At 38.3% G+C, this 20415-nt stretch overlaps 1 protein-coding gene across 1 annotated transcript; it reads left to right on the top strand.

The window, feature by feature from the left end:
• The first annotated feature begins 363 nt into the window (after positions 1-363).
• Positions 364-20378, top strand: LOC580820 (transcription initiation factor TFIID subunit 3). Its single transcript, XM_780854.5, has 13 exons — positions 364-445; positions 3137-4514; positions 5379-5509; positions 8273-8356; positions 10459-10595; positions 11644-11772; positions 12758-12867; positions 15021-15153; positions 15597-16019; positions 16726-16834; positions 17192-17304; positions 18395-18470; positions 19163-20378. Exons 2-13 carry the CDS (start codon positions 3145-3147, stop codon positions 19543-19545), a joined length of 3198 nt encoding a protein of 1065 aa, XP_785947.2. The 5' UTR covers positions 364-445; positions 3137-3144; the 3' UTR covers positions 19546-20378.
• Positions 20379-20415: the final 37 nt, after the last annotated feature.

Raw genomic sequence — 20415 nt, 5'->3', positions numbered from 1 at the left:
AGAAGAATGAGAAGAAGAAGAAGAGGAAGAAGGAGAAGAACAAGAAAACCAAGAAGAAAAAGAAGGAGAAGAAATGACGAAGAATGAGAAGGAGAAAGCAGATTGACCCTTTTCTCCAAGCTAAGGTAATTGGTGTATAATTGTTACGTAAAAAATACACAAATATCCTCCCTCTATTCTTATTTCTGATTTAATATTCCTCCCTTTCGGATCAATTCCCCTCCTCCTCTCCTTCCCTCCTTGGACTGACCCCCACCCCTCCCCCCCCCCCCCCCCCCATGGAGGTGCATTTTGATCCCCCTCCCCCAATATTTTCTTTTATAATTGTTCTTTTACAGCTACCGCAGAGGATATCGGAGACAAGCGGGTTGCGGGAACAAAAGAAACTGAGAGAAAGCGTCACTTTCGGGGGCATTTGGCTGTGAAAACTGATACAACTCATAAGGTAAATATAATTCAGATTATGAGGTATTGTATCATAACATTAGAAAATGATAATCAAATAGGGAGATCAATAATTCATTCCCCGCAATTCTGCGGGACATGATTTTGCACCGAGCGTGAGCCGCCGATCCGCTCCCAACTGTGTTGTAACTTGTGTACAGCCCCACGCGTACGCGTTGATGGCCAGAGCAGAGAGAGATTGCATTGCATTGAATGATATTTTCTTGTTTCATTCATTCAAGGTAATCTTACTCGTGTTCTCTTTTCACTTTTTAGCGACCGTAATCTCAGATCGTCATTAAATTCATGTAAATAATTCACATTATGATGATGATGATGATCATTACGGGTGCTTCACGCGCACTAACTCCGGGAAGCTCCAACACCGGCGCCGCAGGCGTCGGAGCTTCGGGTGGTTTTGTTGGTTTCTCGTGGGGGCTAGTAAAACAGCCGATTGGGTGATATTATCGTTAAATCTGCAAAGGGAGTACTTACAATTTTTACATCATAGGGTGCACGACTCCTCGGGGCTCAACTCCAATCACTTGAATGTATAATTTGAAGAAGTCTTCGATGGGAAAAAAAGGTTAATTCGGGGTACTACACCAACGATTCTTCCATGTCGCAGCGTTGATTCAAAATAGCGATGAGAACGTACGCATGCGCAGCAGTGGTGAAGAAAATATGAATATTCATGCTATCGAGCGCCGAACGCTCGAAATCGCTGAATATGCACGAATCGAACAAACAGAGCCTTCTCAACCTCGTGCAAACCACGAGAAACCAACAAAACCACCCGAAGCTCCGACGCCTGCGGCGCCGGTGTTGGAGCTTCCCGGAGTTACACGCGCACCTGCTTCCACTTGCAGCGGCTAGCGGTCGCGGTTTGCCATAGATTCTTTGAAAACTAGCACTGCGGTGATCGGAAATTGGAATCTGAATTAGACGGACATGTCGTGTGTGCGTCGCGGTGTTCGGCTGCATTGATTTAATACATGCGATGAGATACTTTTGAGCTTGCGACTAACACAAAATCGGGCTCTAAATCTGAAAAATACTTGAAATAAAGCTCATTTTATGGTACCCATATTTCTTACAGACACGCGTAAGATACTCGATTTTTCAGATTTGGGTAGTGGGACCGCCGATATTTTAGGATATATTTTCCATTGCAAATGTGGTTCTTCAGTGACTCTGGCATGGTATGGTATGTGTGGGATATGTGTTAAGCTATTATACAATGTATTTTAAAGGGATTTTATCATGCATCCAACGGATCGGCCGAAAACTGGAGCTGGTCGATTACCCCTCCTTTACTCTATATGATTTATCCAATTTTTTTCTCTGAACCGTGAAAGTAATCTATGACATCACCCGGCCGATATATTTCCGGGTCAACCTACCAAAGCAGAGCGAATGGCCAATCAGAGCACTCGTTTCGTATTGGGTTTATGAATATTCATATATCACTGGGTTGACTCGTACGTAGCTAATGGACATTCGAAAAGAAATATTCATTAATTAAAACCAAGATGGATGACAACGAATCATGTCGACTACGAGACTTTCTTGGATTAATCATATAAATGAGTAAGCTATTGTAAGTCAAAGCCATATTTGTTTATTATTTTTTATATTTTTATTGGCCTATTGTAATATTGCAGCAAAAGTGCATTTTTGAGGATGTAAAGAACGAAAATCTTGTGGCATATCTCATTCATCGCGGTCCTGCCGAACCGAACCATTTGTTCCACTAGTACGGCATAGGCCGTACTTCAGTCTATGTATAGAGGCGGTCGGTGGAGCCATATGAGATCTCAGCGGAACCACCGTCGATATCAGAGACTGAAGCTTTCGGTCTACGCTAGTCTATGCAGTCTAGACTAGGTCAGATGCATTGCGCGCTCATGCAAAATTGGTCAAACTCAATGTTAGTATTACCAAATTGAGATTCAAACCTTTCTTCTTTTTTATCCTGAAGGCGATGCACAACAAATGAGGTGTCATATGAAGGAGCAGGTTTTACTAAATATTCCCCCAAAAAGGTCATCTCGGAACTCTAAAAATATCTTGATCAAAATCTCAAAACAGCTATTTAAACATCGTTTCCATCCTAGCTCTGAGATTTCCTACTTTTGAGAAATGACCCCCTGAGCGATAAGTAGGTTCAGTCATAAGGACATTATCTATGGGCTTGTTTTTTGCTAGCCCCAAGGGATCACAAGCCATTACAGTTTGAAAATACCCTCCCCCCACTTTTTAAATTGGCAAAATGGGGAGGCGTGACAGGGCATAGAATCTGCACATGCTTATATGTATTTCACGCTCTGTAGCTCATGTGGCGTTCACAGGTGTGAAGCAAACCCTGAGCATGCTCACCATGTTGCAAGCCTTCATACACAATATATACTGACCAGCGTTGAATATGTGACGTGTGTGCATTCTGATTGCATGTGTGTACGTGTTTGTGCATTCATTCGGCAAACGGAACAGATGTGGATGTACAATTAAAACAACGAACCATATTGTCAACAACAAAATCCAAAAGGGAAAATTGAAAAATTGTTCAGACACCCTAATACAAGCAAGAAATATTCTGTACAGGATATTCTAAAAACATTGAACGTTGAATTGATAAGAGTTACATGTTTTTCTTTAAAATAGTACATTCTACATTTCGTTACCTTTGCAGATTTGAAGATGGACTCCACCCCAGAATTCCCCCATGTCGCTCTATCACCGGGTGAGAGGAGTCCAGATGTAGAAAGCAGCAGTCAGGATCAGTCAGCACCTGAAGAACAATGTAAGACTGAGGAACCTCATGAAAAAGGATGTCTACTGGAGACTATGGAACAGTCAACAGGACAAGGAACAGGTGTACCTGGAACTTTGAGTGAGTCTCAGGATCAAGGAGCTCAACAACAGGAAGTTGTTACAAGAGAGTCAGATGGTACTGCAGGAGAGGTTTCTAAAGGTCAAGAAGTACTGCCCCTTCCAAAAGAGGAAAGTGCCAAAGGGTCAGAAAAGAGAAGGGATGAGCAAAGTGCTCCAGGTAACCAGGAAGTCTGTGGAGATGATTCAGTAATGCAAGGTGCAGATTTATCATCTACATATGAAAACAAAACTGATCTCGCAAGCCAAGGACAATCAGAAGAAACAGCTCCAGGCGATAAAGATGAGGAGACTCCAGGTGACGTTGTAAGACAAGGTGATGGCAACCAAGATGAGTTTGAACAGGAGGAGATGGACACAACAGATGGTGACCAGAAACCAACTGGAGATGGGCAAGTGGGAAGCACTGGATCTCCCAAAGTGAGAGATGCCAATGAGGTTGCATCACAAGAAACCACTGTAACACCAGAGGATCAACCAGGTGACAAACATGAAAGTGCAGGTCTCACAGAATTTCCAGCTGGATTGCAAACACATGAGACAGATAAGGACAAGACCAATGAAGAAGGAGGTCAAGTTAGTGACGAATTGGCTTCCAGTAAAGGAAATTTGGATAGTCATCAAAAAGAAACTGGTAATGTAGAAAGCAGCAAAGAATCAATCCCATTAGAGGGCAGCACAGTCAATGTAGTAGCTGACTTAATCAGCAAGTCTCTTGTCTCAGAATTCAGTCAAGAAGAAACAAAGAAAGATGATCCACTTCAGGAAAAACAAGATCCTGATAAAATTGTTGATGCTGCTGAGGTCATGAGTGATGCAGATGTGGCCGCTGCAGAGAGCGCAGAAAAGGATTCAAAAGATGCTGAAGAGGAACAGGAACCAGAGTTCATGGATACCCAGATCCTGGAATTGGAAGATGGGAACACTCGGGACTCCATGGCAGACCTCGGCACCAAAAATAATCGTGATGACAGCAACATCGACAAGGTTCCCAAGATCTATGACGAGTGCAGCATGGAGAGTTTTGTTTCAGCCAAGAGCAGTGAGCTGGACTACAGGGATAGTCTTCAGGGAAGTCCACTGCCTGTGAAGAGAGTCAGAGAGCTGATATGTGAAAGCCCAAAGGCCAGTCCCAAGAGGTCCAGGACAAGCACTCCTACAGTTCAGAGTGGGGATGAGTAAGTGTTTCCTTTTTTCTTTTATCTTTTTTTTTTTTTATACTTCAAAACATGTTAAACTATAGAGGAATGCCATCTGCCATCATAATGCTCTTTTTGTCTGTCCGATGTGTAGAGCTATATTCCATTATCAATGGCATGTGGTACTTCACTTCTTGCTCAACATGGAAGGTTTTAACTATTTTGTTTCCAAATAAATATCGGCTGTATCATATGTTTCATGTACCTGGTCTTTCCAAGCTAATACAAATGGGAGAACAAAGTCAGGTGGGTGATTTTTTTTTAGTACGGTAGTACTTTAAGCAAACGAGTTAAGATACATACTGTATATGACTGCATAGAATCAATGATATTCTTGTGAGCCATTTTGCTTCATGAATTCTCGCTACCCCAAATAGCGATTCTGCCGAGATCCGGGGAAAATCCTGAAAACGCGCATTGCATTATGGGATAGCTTTTCGACATTACAGCTTCCTGTGCAGGCGTTCGTGATCACAACCCTCTCTTTCACGGTAGAGTTTAACGGCCTTTTGTACTAAAGTCACTAATTCTGCCCGAAGCTTTCCATTGCATATTATAATCTGTACAAAGTACACTGATTGGCATCAATTTTAGCGTGCGTGAAAACTCTGCACAGCGAACACAGGCGGTAGCGCCAGCGGGATGGGACTCTATACCGGAAGTTGTAGTGACGACCCGAGAGAGTGAAAATTACCTCGTCTCGCGAATTTCGAGATTTTCGTACCTATTTAGGGTAGCGAGAATTTGTGATGTATTATCAACTCAAAAGGACAGATCTGCTTTATACACTGCATTTTAATGGTGGTATTTCCCACGTTACTTGTTTCTCCCTTGCTTTGAAAGTTTGGGCCAATTCCCTGCAGAGAATGTGTTTGAGTACCAGTGGCCACAGGATAATCCTGGAGAGTGGTACTTTGTCCAGGAGCAGATCAGTGAGTTCCTTGGAGTCAAGTCCTTCAAGCGCAAGTACCCAAGTAAGTTTGGCTAGAGCATTCTATCCCAACATGACAACCAATCTAAATACTGCTATGTTTCCATTGTTGGGAGTTTGATACCTAGATATTTATATAATATTTGATGGCTTATATAGATAATAATAACAGTTACCTGGAGAAAGGTATGATTTTAAGAACAAAAGTGCTGGCTTATGACACAGATCTATTCCAAAATATATATTGCTCGAGCTATGACAATATTGGACGAGTCAAAGATGAGTCTAATATTGTCTTAGCGAGAGCAATATATTCTTGTATAACATGAAAACAAAGCCATAGAATATTATTATTATTATCTTTATTATTCTGACTAGCAAAATAACCAAATTTGACTTACCTTGGTGATTATGGCTTTGTTTTTGTGTGATAACGATATGGTATCGATATCAATAGTTGAAGTTCCCGGATGACTGAGCAATGCGAAACAATATTCAGTCAGTCATCCGGGTACTGCACTAAAGATATTGAATACACTGATATATTGTACCGCTTGGAAGCCTTATATAGATAATAATATCAGTTACCTGGAGAAAGGTGTGATTTTAAGAACAAAAGTGCTGGCTTATGACACATATCTATTCCAAAGAAAAATTGTCAAGGTATTAATTTTTCTTAGCGTGCGAACAATAGCCACTTCAGATATCAACAGCAGATTGTGACAGCTATTCATGACAGACAGCAGACAAAATCATAGTCCCTACTTGGCCAATCAAATCTGTTCACTGCTTTTCAGATGATGTGAAATGTTATTATTAGGTGGTCTGTCAACGACACATCACCTATTGATTTCGCTAGAATTTTCTTTCTTTCTTTATTTATTCTTTATTCTTTATTTATTTTTATTTCTTCCGTACACTTTTTTGTACACACGTTCACTCGAAATCGACATGGTCAATTTCCTTCAAATTTCTGTCAGTCATCAAGCCCTATGATTTCAAGTTAAATCAACTTTTTCCAGGTCATTAGGTCATCGTGACGTCATCTAGGCGCCATTTTGTAAAAATCAGGTCATTATCATATCTCGATAACGAGTCATCAAAAATCAACCATATTTGGTATACATCAACTTCAGGTCAAAGGTCAACAAAAAATGTCAAAAAATTCTGCGCGCGCACCTCGACGCGCACGTACGCGCGCATTAAAATTTTAAAATGGTCAAATTCGTTCTAAATTAATTTTGCATACGTTTCAGGCCATTTTAAGCATTTTCAAAATTTGCGCGCGCATTTCCGCGCGTCCTGGCATTTTGCAACATAGAATCGCCAAATTTTTTCTGTTATCATATTTATTACATTTTTCCAAGCATTTTGATACCTTGTTTATCTGTTTCCGACCAGTAATACCGCAATTAGCGGCTGTCAAAGTTGAACGCACGCGCCGACCTGCGCTATCTGTATCCACAATACATGGGCAAAAACATGCCTATACAAAATTCATTTTAACTCTTCAGAATTGATAGATAACCCCCAATTTCTTTCATATTTAAATAGATTATGAGTTGGAGGTATGATTTCATGTCTCATTTGACCCTCAATTAACTCACGACGTCATCATAATGGCCTCCAAACTCAAAATTTCAATTTGCATATTATGACGTCAGCATATTTCTGGAAAATTGACTGTATCTCTGTAAACAATGATCAATTTTCTTCCAAATTTTGATATGATCTAGCTTAGACAATTCTCTACAAATGCAGTCAACACAATATTTCATTTTGACAAAGGTATCATGGCGTATTTTTGCGATTAAAGGTGGCATGTCAATTTTTCACATTTTGCGTGTATTCTCTATGGGACATGACTTTTTCTCAAAACTGGATTCTACATTCTCGTCTTTCGCGAGCAATATCTCCGTCGTTTTATCTTTATTTACGCTGAGCTTTGAGTATGTTGTAGCTGAGACAATAAGCTATCATAAGTGTGCCCTTTATTTTTCATTCAGATGCCGGGATCATGCTCATATTTCACTTGCAAAGTGGGATTTGAGAATTCCATTTCCCGTTTACCTGTAATCTCTATGGGAAATGTTTTGGTATATCCGTAACGCACTTGACTTCCGACCTCGAGGTCCCTGGTTCGAGTCCGGGCGTCTCCAACAATTTGTTTTCTTCACTTTTTTTTCTTTTTGACCTTTCACTGTACCATCTCCTTTCAATATTAAAACACGTACAATCGTAAATAATGTAATAAACAACCATATTTACTTTATTATTACCCTATTATCACTTGATCCAATATTTTTTGCGTGCAATCCTTATGGGAGATGACTTTTTCTCAAATCTGGATTCTACAAAATCTTGTCTTTTGCGAGCAATATCGCCGTTATTTCGGCTTGATTTTTGTTGATTTTTGAGTATGTTGTAGCTGTGACTATATACTATCTAAATGTTCTCTCATTTTTGTCAGTCTGATGTCATCATGGTCTGTTGATGATAATCATCAACATCATCATGATCATCATCATCATCATCATCGTCATCACCATTACTATCAAGATCATCATCATCATCATCATGACGATCATCATTGTTTACATGTCTATATAACTTATCCCTTTCTCAATAAAGTAAATATTATAATCTATCATAAGACTTGAAGACAGACCACCTTAATCGTCCTCGTGACGATTTAAATTCTAGTTCTATTTTTGTTGTTGATAGCCCCCAAAATAACAAAGATGTTGTTTGTGACATTATTGTATTTATAAAGTGTTTTTATTAAATTCCTCTCAATAAATCTCAGATCTCGAGAGAAGGGTCATGGACATCAAGGAGAAAGAGTTTCTCAGAGAGAGAGGTGTGGTTACAGAGGAACAGGTCACTCTTGGTAGGTGTTCCCTTTTTTTTGTTGTTGATAATAATCGCTCCTGGCATTATTTTATTAGAGATATAGAATTAAAGGGAAATCTAATTTTAATAGTAAACTAATGTAATAGATAGTAGAAGAAGTACAATGGTGAAAGTTTGGATGTAATCGGACTAAAAAAAAAGCATGTATTTTTAAAGTTGTAATCACCATACATAAGAGCACTTAAAATTGGCTGAACTGGTAATGCACAGTGATTTTGTGCTGGACAAGTTTCCCATATGTTTCAATACACATACTAACTAAAATGTATTTTTTTTTCCTCAAAATGTTGACTCAGGAGGGTCTTTTCTTTCTGCCGGACCTATATAGTATATTTTGATTACTGATTTAAATTTTGAAAGTATTTTTTTACAACTTTGATGGAGCAGAAACTTTGTTGAAAAAACAGAAATCAATACTATTTGTGTGCATGTACATCATGGACAACTCTCCCATTTGTCATGCACAAAAATAGTATTGATTTCTGTTTTTTCAACAAATTTTCTGCTCCCATCAAAGTTGTAAAAAATTACTTTCAAAATCCATTGACAAAATTGCCAATTTGAAATTTCCATTGTATTGGTGATCTCATATTTTAAACATTCATAACTTGCTTACTACTTGTCTGTTTCATTGAAAACTTTTGCCATTCTGTTTCTCCAATTTTTTTCTGCTTTAATAGAAATGAATTAGGTTGTGATTGGGGTTAGGATTTCATTTACATGTAATCAAATACAGGTCTAGGAGAAACACTAACGCCCTCAAATGACAATTAAAAACAGACTGATGCTAGCATTTGTTGCTCTAGGGAAGCTGCAGAAGGCCTGGAATGATAAGGACATTTCACTAACCACCAAACTACGTCTTGACAATGCTCTTTTCTACCCGATACTCTTGTACGGCTCAGAGGCATGGACCATCACAATGAATGACCCAAAGAAACTGTAAGCCTTTGAGATGCGCTGCTTTCAGAAGATTCTCAACATCACTTGGAAAGATAATATTAGAAATGAAGAAGTCCTGGCCAGAATCTCCAATTGAAAATTTCCACTGAAGCTAATCCCGCACGCATTACTAAAGCCCAACTGACCTGGTTCGGTCATGTTTCCAGAATGAACAGCGTACGCTTCACTAAACGCTTACTCATGGAGACAGTTGTTGAAACAAATGGGCAAGGAAGACCAGGGAAGAGATTGGAAAGTGACATCCTAGTAGGCAGCACCTTCTAGAAGGCATATAGATTGCTCAAAAGATAGAAAAATTGGTTTGAATATGTTGGTGGAGTCAACATCCTTAGGGACATGTAGCTTTGGTTTCAGTGTTGAAGTTATGATCTTGGGTGTGGAATACTTGTTGCCAAAGCATTTGTCTATCAGCACAGACACATATCATGAAGCTGTTTAAATGATACTGTAATCAGTCCTTATCCTTGCAAAGATGAAAATAGTTTGCATTTTAATGACATTGTTTTCAGACTTTTTAAATATCAATTTAAAGGTAAAGACCAGTTATGGTCATGCGATTGCATTGTGAAAGAAACGTTGTGGAATCGATCAGAAAAGGTTGATCATCTAGCATCTAGCATCTGCAAGGTTCTGGAATCATCAAAATGATAAGAAATTTGGCCCATTCTTCGTAAAGTTACAAGCACTATACACAGAAAGATGTATATGGGACTACCCTATATCTCTCACAGACCATGAGAGAAACAAATTTACCAAATATATGAATTGGTAGGCGGTTTCCCGGCAAATTTTTTATCATCATGTATTAGTCAAAACATATTCTTTCACATGATTGGTAATGAGAGCTTCCATTTCATTTTTTGAAATTGGGGCGTTTCCAATACTGATCTTTACCTTTAATTTAATTGCGTGAGAATTTCATATTTTACATGTACAAGGAGGTTTGTGATCGGTATTCCTCCCAAGTTTGTAATGATACTATTTTCTGGGTAAGCAAATCAGTGCAAAACAGCTCAATTAATACAGGGACTGCTATTGTAATTTATATACAAATTAATGCTATTGAATTTCAAACTATAAATCTCTGGATCGCTCAACATGTGTGTTTCTGTGCAGGTCTGACAGCCCTACGTGGAGACGAGGTGTATGACCTGATGATGAAGGACTATACCAACAGGTACACAGAGTATGCCAGAGTCATCCAGGAAAAACAGAGGCAGAACATCAGCAACCAGCACAAAGGATACGAAGCGGTATTAAGATAACTTGATTGAAAGTGTGGCCAAATCTTAAGTTTTGATACAACAATAAAGCCCATATGCAGCATATGCCAGATGAATTTAAATCTATCATTGTTAGCCAGTGCCTGTTAATGTGTAGTGTCACTATTGAAAAAATACCCTCTGCTAAGGATTTTTTTAAAGAATACTTTTTTATTATGTAATTTAATGTATTTTTATTTATTTCATCAAACACAAGAAAAAGCAACTCAATTATTTCAAACAAATAGGACATAAGCAAACTAGGTTGCAGCAGTTGTACGTGTGTCAAATTATCTACTGATAAAACAAACTTATTGTTATTAATTCAATATGTGGCAGATCCTTCATTTCGGGGCCGTCTTGATGAGCTCAAGGCTAGGATTAGGTATAGGGTTGGATGGAAGGATAGACTGGTTTTACATTAAGGGGTTAGGGCTTGGATTAGAGTTGGAACCAAAGATAGACTGGATTATATTCCGGGTTAGAGCTAGGATTAGGGTTGGATCCACAGGATAGACTGGTTTTATATTCAGGGTTAGGGCTAGGATTAGGTATTATAGGGTTGAATCCAAAGATAGATTGGTTTTATATTTACACATGTAGGGTTAGGTGGAAGGATAGACTTGCAAATTTGGTTATCATTTGGAAATTACTGGAGAATTGTTGCTGGAGCGTGTGTAATACATATTAAATTGTTACTTCTATAGAGTTAGTTTACACCTGCTAATGTTAACAAGATGGTTCTTATAATGAAGTAGTGTCAGAAATGCACCCTTTGCAAGAAAATAAACTTGCTATAGATTTTGTGAATACTAAATTCTTGCAGTTGCTCATGAAGTTGGAAACAGTTTAAAACTTTGCTTAATATCAAAATATATAGATTTTTCATGTGGACATGCTTCACTATTTTTTCTTTCTTCTGTGTTATTATAAGTGGTATAATGGTATCTTTCTGAAGAGTGTGTTTCAAGTTTAGGTTGATAGATGCCCCATTCAGTATAGTTATGGTGCTTTTAATTTATTTTTTACTTCTGATCAGCCAACCATGGATGCAAGTAAGATCAAAGCATACATCAAGAAAGCTGCTAAACAAGCTGCTGAGTTCAATGCACTCTTGATGAGAGAGAAGAGAGAGGAGAGACAGTACTACTTTGACCTACAAACCATGGTGAGTGAGTCTGTACACAGTCTGTAAAGAGTTTCTGATTTAAATTTTGAAAGTAATTTTTTACAACTTTGGTGAGATCAATTGATAATACAGTTAACCTCGCAATTAGATGTGGCGTGTGTCGAATAACCTCTTAAGTTGATGATAATAAAAAGTCCCAATATTTCTTCATAGACTTACTTTTGTTAATCTTCTGTATAGGTCGTTTTTTAAGTCAAATAATCGTTCAAGTCGATCATATTCCCATAACAGTTTCGTAGAAAAAACACTTAAAGGAATTTACATCGCAATGTTAAATCAATTACTGTCAAAAGCATGGGCCATACACCAATTTTGTTTACACAATACACCCCTGTTCTCCAGACTTGCTGGTGCTAGCTTCTCCGTTCTTCTCTCTCCCTCTCTCTTTCCCGTACTTGCCTCTCTCCCTCTCTTGATAGTAATGGTAGAAATTTAAAAAACTTAAAGGAACACTAACTTGTTAATCAAGCAAGAAAAACTTCATACTTGCAAACATGTGCTTGTTTGTTGGGAATGAGGCATACCCTTGTCATCAATTTGCTGTTTATTGGGATGAGAGATTCAGAAGATCACCATCACACTCATGAAAGTAATTTGTCCATACACATTCTTGATGGGGAGAAAGATAAATAGAATTTCATGTACTTAAATACTAAAAAGCTCATCCGTCAAAGGTCAACAAAGACAAGGTCAACTTAAGCAAGGTTGACTGTATTTTAATGATATGCAGGTGGTAATAATAGTCACTTAAACGCTGATTTGAGTGCATTCTCATGAGTTTTTTACAGTAGTGTTTGAAAGATTTGAGAATCAATAGAGGGTATCTTAATTATTTTATAACACACAATGCTGGTGTGAGTGGGTATCATCATAATTCTTACAAATACAGTTGTTCTAGAGCATCATTTTTATAGGATTATGTGGTGTATCAAATATGTATATTAAGTTTAATTTCTATTTTCAGCAACTTCACATGCCTCAAGCAAAGATGAAGAAGTTGAGTAAAGAGGATACAAAGATTGGTGCCTACCCTGTAGCCGTTATCCCTGGCCAATACCAAGACTACTGCAGATAGTAAGTCTGATTATGAAAGTGCTATAATGTTTGCTGAGATCCATAAGAATGTTAACCCATGTCCTTTAAAACAGAGTTAAACCCCTTCTAACTCTGATGTTTTATTATCAAGTTTTACACAGACAGAGAAGCTGAAACAGTAGAATGGACTATGGAGAATTGAGCTCCCAAATTGATTTAATTATAACTAAACGCTATTTATAATGTACCTTGAAATAAGTATCGTACAAAGTAATGAGTGAGGAAAGTAAGGAGGGAGGATGAAACTCCCTGGAATCAGGGTACTCCCATAATAGGCTCTGTGTAAGCTTGGCTTGTTAGAACTCTTGTGAGTAATGTGCCACGGGATTCCATATACTCAAACTGCTGGTGAACAGAGCAACAAGACCAAGCTCTGTAATTGTTAGGATCTCTGTCCAGTAGTGCCGTGTTTGTGCCATCGAACTGGATCGACCAAATCATTTGATTCATATATATATATATATATATATATATAATCAGGGCTCAAATTAATTTTTTGTCCACGGGGGCTCTTTCCAAAAACAAAGAGCCCCTGTGAGCCTTCTCACGGGGGCTCTTTTAGTGCTGACGGGGGCTCTTATTTTAAAACAAATTTCCATTGAATCGGTATCCATGAAACTCCTAAATTCCTTGGTATTTCGGCATTTTCCCTCTGAAATTTACTTGTTACATATAGCTGTTATTGACTTCCTCGTGATGACATTCTCTCCATTTCTTCCCGTTCTGCACATAATGTCCTCATCATTCGGAGCAACCTTTTTTACATTCTTCCTTTACTTTTAGTCTGTACCATATCCTTCCAAAACACAGGGGCGGATTTAGCTTTTTGCTAAGGGTGGGGGGGGGGGGGTAACCCGAATACGATGTGCAGCATCGTCAACGAGCCGCATAGCGGCGAGGCGATTTCTGTTGTTGCTACTTTGAACCCCCGTTAGTGATGTTTTCCTGGCATCTACTGTGTACGTCTGGACACATGATAGCAGTTTTCAATGCACATCACATTTTCACTTGGAATCCCAAGGGGGGGGGGGGGTAAACCCCTAAACCGCCTAGATCCGCCCCTGTAACATCTTTGCTGATCTTCTTCTCAATATTGATTTACTGGTAGAGTTACATTATTTGCTGATCTTTAAGAATAACCAGATTTCAGAGGATTCACACTTTGCACAACGAAAAACTTCTCCATGTTTCAGTCCTTGCGCGACCGTCTCCAGCTTCAGCAGATATTGGGCGTCAGCGTGCATACCGGTACTACCGGGGCAGTATAACCACTGCTGACGGCCGCATTAGCTACACTGCGAGCTTCCGTTGTTTTTATCGGTAATACTCATAGAGATGGAAGAGAAAGCGCCATCTAAGTTTCATTTCATTGGTTTAAGGTTTGAAAATTGATACTCAATATTGTGTTAAAGTTATATCAGAAAAGATAATCTTTATTTTATAATTCCACGGGGGCGATTTTTAATTTTGCAATCGCCCCCGTGAGCAACCTGACGGGGGCGATTATGGAGCTCACGGGGGTGAATCGCCCACCGCCCCCGTGTATTTTGAGCGCTGTATATAATATTTTTCCTCGTAACATGAGAGTAATTTTAATAGTTTCATTCTTTTAATTAAATGTAATGTTAATTGTTATTGTATAATTGTTTTAAATGGGGGCATGCTACAAGAGTCCTATCTCGCACCCAGGGCAACGTGTCTGACACGGCCGCTTGTAGCAACTACTCCAAAGATCAAGATACATTAATCTTGATCTAAGGAGACACGAACGAACGAACGAACTCCCATAATCTCCTCCTGCTTTGTCTATCTGCAAGTTCTATCCTTAATGACTACATTCATTCCATCTAGAGTCCAGTGCATACAGTGTATATGATATCAAGAGTGACGTATCATGCTGTCTCAGGAAGAGATGAGGGCATTTCATAGCCTAGTCAAACTGATAGCAAATTAGTATCTTGTGTATCTAATTACTCCAACATTTCTTCAAAGTGTCAGAAATCAACTATTTCTTAACCATTTCTAATCATGTTTACCCATCCAAGATGCAACCTGGATTAATATCATTCATATACATGTATATGATTTATTTATTTGGCGTTATGCTTATTGTCATATTGTTCTTGTCTTAGTTACTCGGCTGATGAACTGAATTATCTGCCATTGAACACTGCTATCTATGGTCCAATGGCAATCAGGAGAAAGACGGACTATGGTCCTGAAGTTGAGGAGGAAGAAGGAGACGATGATTTAGATATCATGGCTGTAAGTACCCAACATTATCATATGAGGGATGCTCATCCCTAATAGGGCCATGAATCTCCCCCCCCCCCCCCTCCAGGTGAAAATACACCATACTAACCCAGCCTATTTAGGGTAACAGTTATTATAAAGTAGCTTTATGTTTTTAAATCAGCAACACAGCTGCATTATTAAACTGTAAAGTCTTTTACTTAAATTAAAATACTGCTAGGAAATGAAAATCTTACAATTGTCGTTTGCCATTTTCAATTGGATGAACAATATTTGTCTAAATATGTCAATGTCTTGTCAATTTGAGGGTTGTGATATTTGTTTTTAGGTTTTTAATTTTGTTGGTGTTTGTTGGTGTTAACCAAGTTTGTTTATTAAACACAAATGAAAAAAGAGACAAGATGAACGGATATTCCGGCATTTAATCTCTTGTTTTGATCATTGTGTACGGATAGGAATTTACCAAGAATGATGAGAAGGATAAGGTCAAGAGCAGAATCTTCACAAATCAACCACAAAATGATCAACAGCAGCGGCAACAGCAAGAACAACGGCTGCAACAGTTACTCAACCAACCAGTCCAGCACCAGCAACAGAAGCAGCATCCACAACGGCAACAACCACGACAGCAACAACAACAGCCACCTCAGCAGCAACAACAGCAGCAGCAGCCGCCTCCTGCGAGTTCAACCCCTGCAACGTCTCGGTCGCCATCCTCTGCGCCTACTATCCTGAGGCCTCGAGCAGGGCCCATCGTGGTCCAGCCTGGGCCAGAGTCTGGTGGGAGTGGGGACAGTGACATGGTGAGATTACCTGGGCCTGAAGCACTGCAGCAGAGTATGGAAGCTGTGGTACCCACTCCACCAAGACCATATCAGGTATAACCTATCACAGTTTGTCTAAAATGAATCAACTCTGCCTCCTCTAAGTTCACCAGTTATTCTTATCTTTCTCTGTTTCATAATCTAAGACAAGTCAAAATGTACAATGAATGAATGTGAATACCAACAAAAGAGAAGCAATTTTTTCATTTTCTTTTTTTATAACTGTCCATGGTAAATACATAAATAATTCTAATGACCGGGGTAATAGTATATCTGTAAAGCGCTTAGATACATTTGTATTAAGCGCTATATAAGCGGAATATTATTATTAATTCCTCATGAATGAACAAACGTGAATACAAGTTAGAAATTAATGAATACACAAAAACATAAATAATTCCTCAAGATAAAATATCTGGGAATATTTCATAAAAATTAGTAAAATACATTGTTTTAAACAAAAACTACAAGGGGTTATAATGTTCAGCATCTCTTACTTAACAAGTGTGAATACATGACTCTCTCTGAATGTATGTATCTGATTTTCTTCCTCTTTTCTTTTATCATTTCAGTCTTCCTTTTCCTAACATGTTAGGTTTTGCTGGCTTGTGTTGATACTTGTATTCAAGTATTATACAAATCATTTTTTGATGGAATTGGTATGAATAAACTGAACTGTTTTGAATTTTAGTGCACTGTCCATTTGAAAGTGTCACTCATTTAATAATTGTTGTTGTTCTCTCTCTCTCTCTCCCTACAGCCTAAGATCAAACCCACTGCTATTTGTGGCCTATGTTTGAAAGATAGACGCAGCAATACCAAAGGAGTTCCTGAGAACCTGGTTCATTGCTCACAGTGTGATAATAGTGGTATGTACGACTTTTAAGCCTTCTTAAGCTTCCTATTTTGTTTTGTTATAATTATATATTTGTTTGTGGTACCTTGTTCTCCTCTTTTCTTCATGTGTGTTAAGGGCTTGTTTAGATATGAGCTGCAGCAAAATCACAATATTCAAGGAAGTCCTTCATACCGATACCCATTTAAGACCTGGGTGGAGAGTAGCAAATGAAGATTAATGTGTCCTTTGGCAAGTTTTTAAACCACTCGATCACACCACCTCTACCAGCACCTGTGAATAAAATTGTGCGATACCCTCTTTTGTACATGAAGATGTCCTCTCATGATATAATGTCCTCTCATGTCATATTGTTTTCCAACCACCGTAGGTCACCCCTCATGCCTGGAGATGAATGATGAGCTGGTAGCAACCATTAAGACCTATCCCTGGCAGTGTATGGAATGCAAGACCTGTTCCCAGTGTGGTGACCCCACTCATGAGGTAAGATGATTTTCCAGGTTGTCAATTCAAGTCAGATAGACTACAACATCATTTGGGAAGAATTTGCAACAGCTTTTAATGCAGATATTCAAACATGCAAAATGTTAATGATCAAAGTTCTGAATAGTAATATGAACCATAAAGTGCATATTACTGGGGCTCACATGCTTCCTGTGTAGAAGAAAATGCTATAAACATCGGCTTAGAATTCTAGTGATGACAGGCTAGTAGTGCAGTTGTCTTTGATTTAAAGCCAATTTGACTTTTATTCTGACTAGAAGGTTCAAATGTACTAACAATCCAGATATTAGTATTCATTTCATCATGCCAAATCTAAACCAAGAAGATGAAATTTGTTTAGATCTTCATATATAATGCAACCATGATTTCTTTAAAACTGGATCGTAATAGGATTGTATAGTGTGGCAATGGGCTTTAGAGCAATGAACATACCCAAGGCATGGGGGAGGGGAGGGGGGGGGGGGGGGGGCGGCTTGCCGAACAACTTATTCTCAAGCCCCCCCATTGAATTGATGGCAAAGTTACAGTTTTTTAAAAGATATAATCACTATGGGTATGAGCTCTTCAAATCGGCTGAATCAGTGATCACTTCTGTGATATACTTTCGTACAACTTTCCCATTTGTTCCAACACATAAAATTACTAAAATCTAATTTTTTTCTCAAAAATCTATGACTCAAGAGGGTCTTTTCTTTTTAGAGGACCTATAACAATTTGCTATCCATGATATATTTTGAGTACTGCTCCAAGGAAAAAGGAAATTAGGAGGAACACAGAGATTAATGATATTTGATTAATATTAATGGGAGAGTTATCTGCTACTATGTCACAATCCTCTGACCAAAATGCCAGTTTGAGATTCACATGGACTTAGTGATCTCATATTTCAAACATTCATAGCTTTCTCAGTATTGGTTCGATTGATTTTGAACTTTAGCCATTTTGATTATCTTAGGAAAGTGAATGCCTGTATCATGAACTATGAGCTATCAGGTTTCTTACAATCATTTTGTACCATACATTTTATTGATCCATTTTGTTTGTTTTTCTTCTTTGTTATTGTGTGCAGGATAAGATGATGTTTTGTGATAAGTGTGATAGAGGCTACCATACATTCTGTGTTGGACTCACAGATATACCAACAGGTAAATATTGTCATTTTTCCTGGTCTTTTTTTTTTCTTCCCAAACCGTTGTCAATTTAATTTAATTTGAAAATAGGCTTTATTGTAAATTTCGACTTTTTGTCAGAAATGCTTAACCAATCTCTTAATAATAATAATAATAATAATGGTGGCTTTTTATATAGCGCACATGTCCGTCACATTGCGATGCTTCTGGCGCTGCGCCGATTATTACCCTGGCTTTAGCAAGGCGGCCATTACGGCAGTTTTTGTCCACAAAAACATCATGTTTTTCCAATTTTCATGTTATTTGACTGGTTGCTTAAATAGAAGCATTTATGCTTTCTTAGCAGTCAGGAAAATAACCACCACCACCACCATATTATATACCCTCTTTTGATGAAGTAGGGTTGTATTTAGCCAGACAGATCATTAAAAAAAATAAAGATTTGAAACAAATTAAAAAATGCTGAACTAAACCTTTGAAAATTTTGTTTCAAAATTGTTTTTTTTTTTGCCCCAATTTTCATAAATTTGCCCAGATCTTGTAATCTTTTTTTAATGGACTAGGGTTGATTGATGAAGAAACTTGAAAACATGCCAGATTTTCAACAAAAACTGTAAGAGTTTAAAAAATTTGGCCCAACATTGAGGTTTTTAATTTGGCTTAATTTCAAGTTTTGCTCTCCTTTTCTCTTCCTCCTTTTGTCATAGGAAATTGGCTTTGTCCCACCTGCTCTGCTGGCGGCCTCCCACCCCCTGTGCCCCCTCCACCCCCATCTAATCTCACCAGGGGGCTTCCCCTTATACAGCTACAACCTGGAGCCACATACCTCCCACAACAGATGATGCAAGGACCACCACTACCACTTCAACCATCTCTACCACTACTACAAGGGGTACCACCTCAACAACAAGGCGTGCCACCTCAACCGCAGGCAGTACCAATTCAGCAACAAGGAATGCCACCACGACCTCAGGGGTTGCTACCCCACCCAGGTCATGTACTCCCCCAACAGGGGCTGACACCACAGCAACATGGCCTACAACCCCAGCAACAAAGTCTACCTCCTCAGCAACAAGGCATTCCACCCTAGCAACAGAGCATACCACTGGGTTGCATCCTCCACCCAGGGATTACCAAGAATGCCAGCATGTTTCTTTTGTGTTACCTGTTTGTTGATATACAGTGTAGATGTGCACATAATCCTAGCAAAGTACTTGTTAGTCTCTACTAAATTAATAGAATTAATAATTATCGCAAAATTATTTTTTGATGGATGTACTTGTAGACTCTTGTGTCAGATTCCCTATGAAATCATCCAAACTGAAGTTAATAATGAGAATAAGGATAATATACTTGCAGAAATGTGTTGGATATAAATAAGTGAATAATGCAAAGTCGAATTTTACCAGACAGTTTCATGAAGTTAATGAGCTTATAATATAGTATGATTACAATCTGATTCTTTGAATGGCTGTTGTTAGTATGATGTTGAGTTGGTGTCATGTATTCAAGCAGGGCTTTAACCAATCTTGCTCAAACACCATCTCCTATGTATTTATTTTAATTTTTTTGGGGTAACACTATTTGCCATAATATACTGTGTTTGTACTTTTCATTTTTGTTCTATAAGAATTTCTTGTCTCTATTTTTTGTCATTATAGTTCTTTGTAAGTAGGGTAATTCGTCTGTGATACCGGCATGATTTGTGTTCTTTGTAACATAGGCATATGTACTAACTATACAAGCTGTCAATTATTCTTCTCCCTTGTTTTGATTGTTGGTAAAAGGCCTTTATCTTCCACACTAATGTATATTTGAAAATAAAATGTACCATAGATGAGAAAAGTCAAAACAGCTAGTTTCTGAGAATACAATTGTTTTTTATAAAAAGAGATTTGCAATTAAATGACATCAAAAAGAGAACAATATTGTCAAGTGATATGTTTTCTGGCTGTATAGG

This window comes from Strongylocentrotus purpuratus, unplaced genomic scaffold, assembly GCF_000002235.5.
Source record: "Strongylocentrotus purpuratus isolate Spur 01 unplaced genomic scaffold, Spur_5.0 spur5_scaffold_14, whole genome shotgun sequence".
In the NCBI taxonomy this organism is placed as follows: Eukaryota; Metazoa; Echinodermata; class Echinoidea; order Camarodonta; family Strongylocentrotidae; genus Strongylocentrotus; species Strongylocentrotus purpuratus.
The sequence above is the reverse complement of the archived record's forward strand: the minus strand, read 5'-3'. Positions and strand labels throughout refer to the sequence as shown.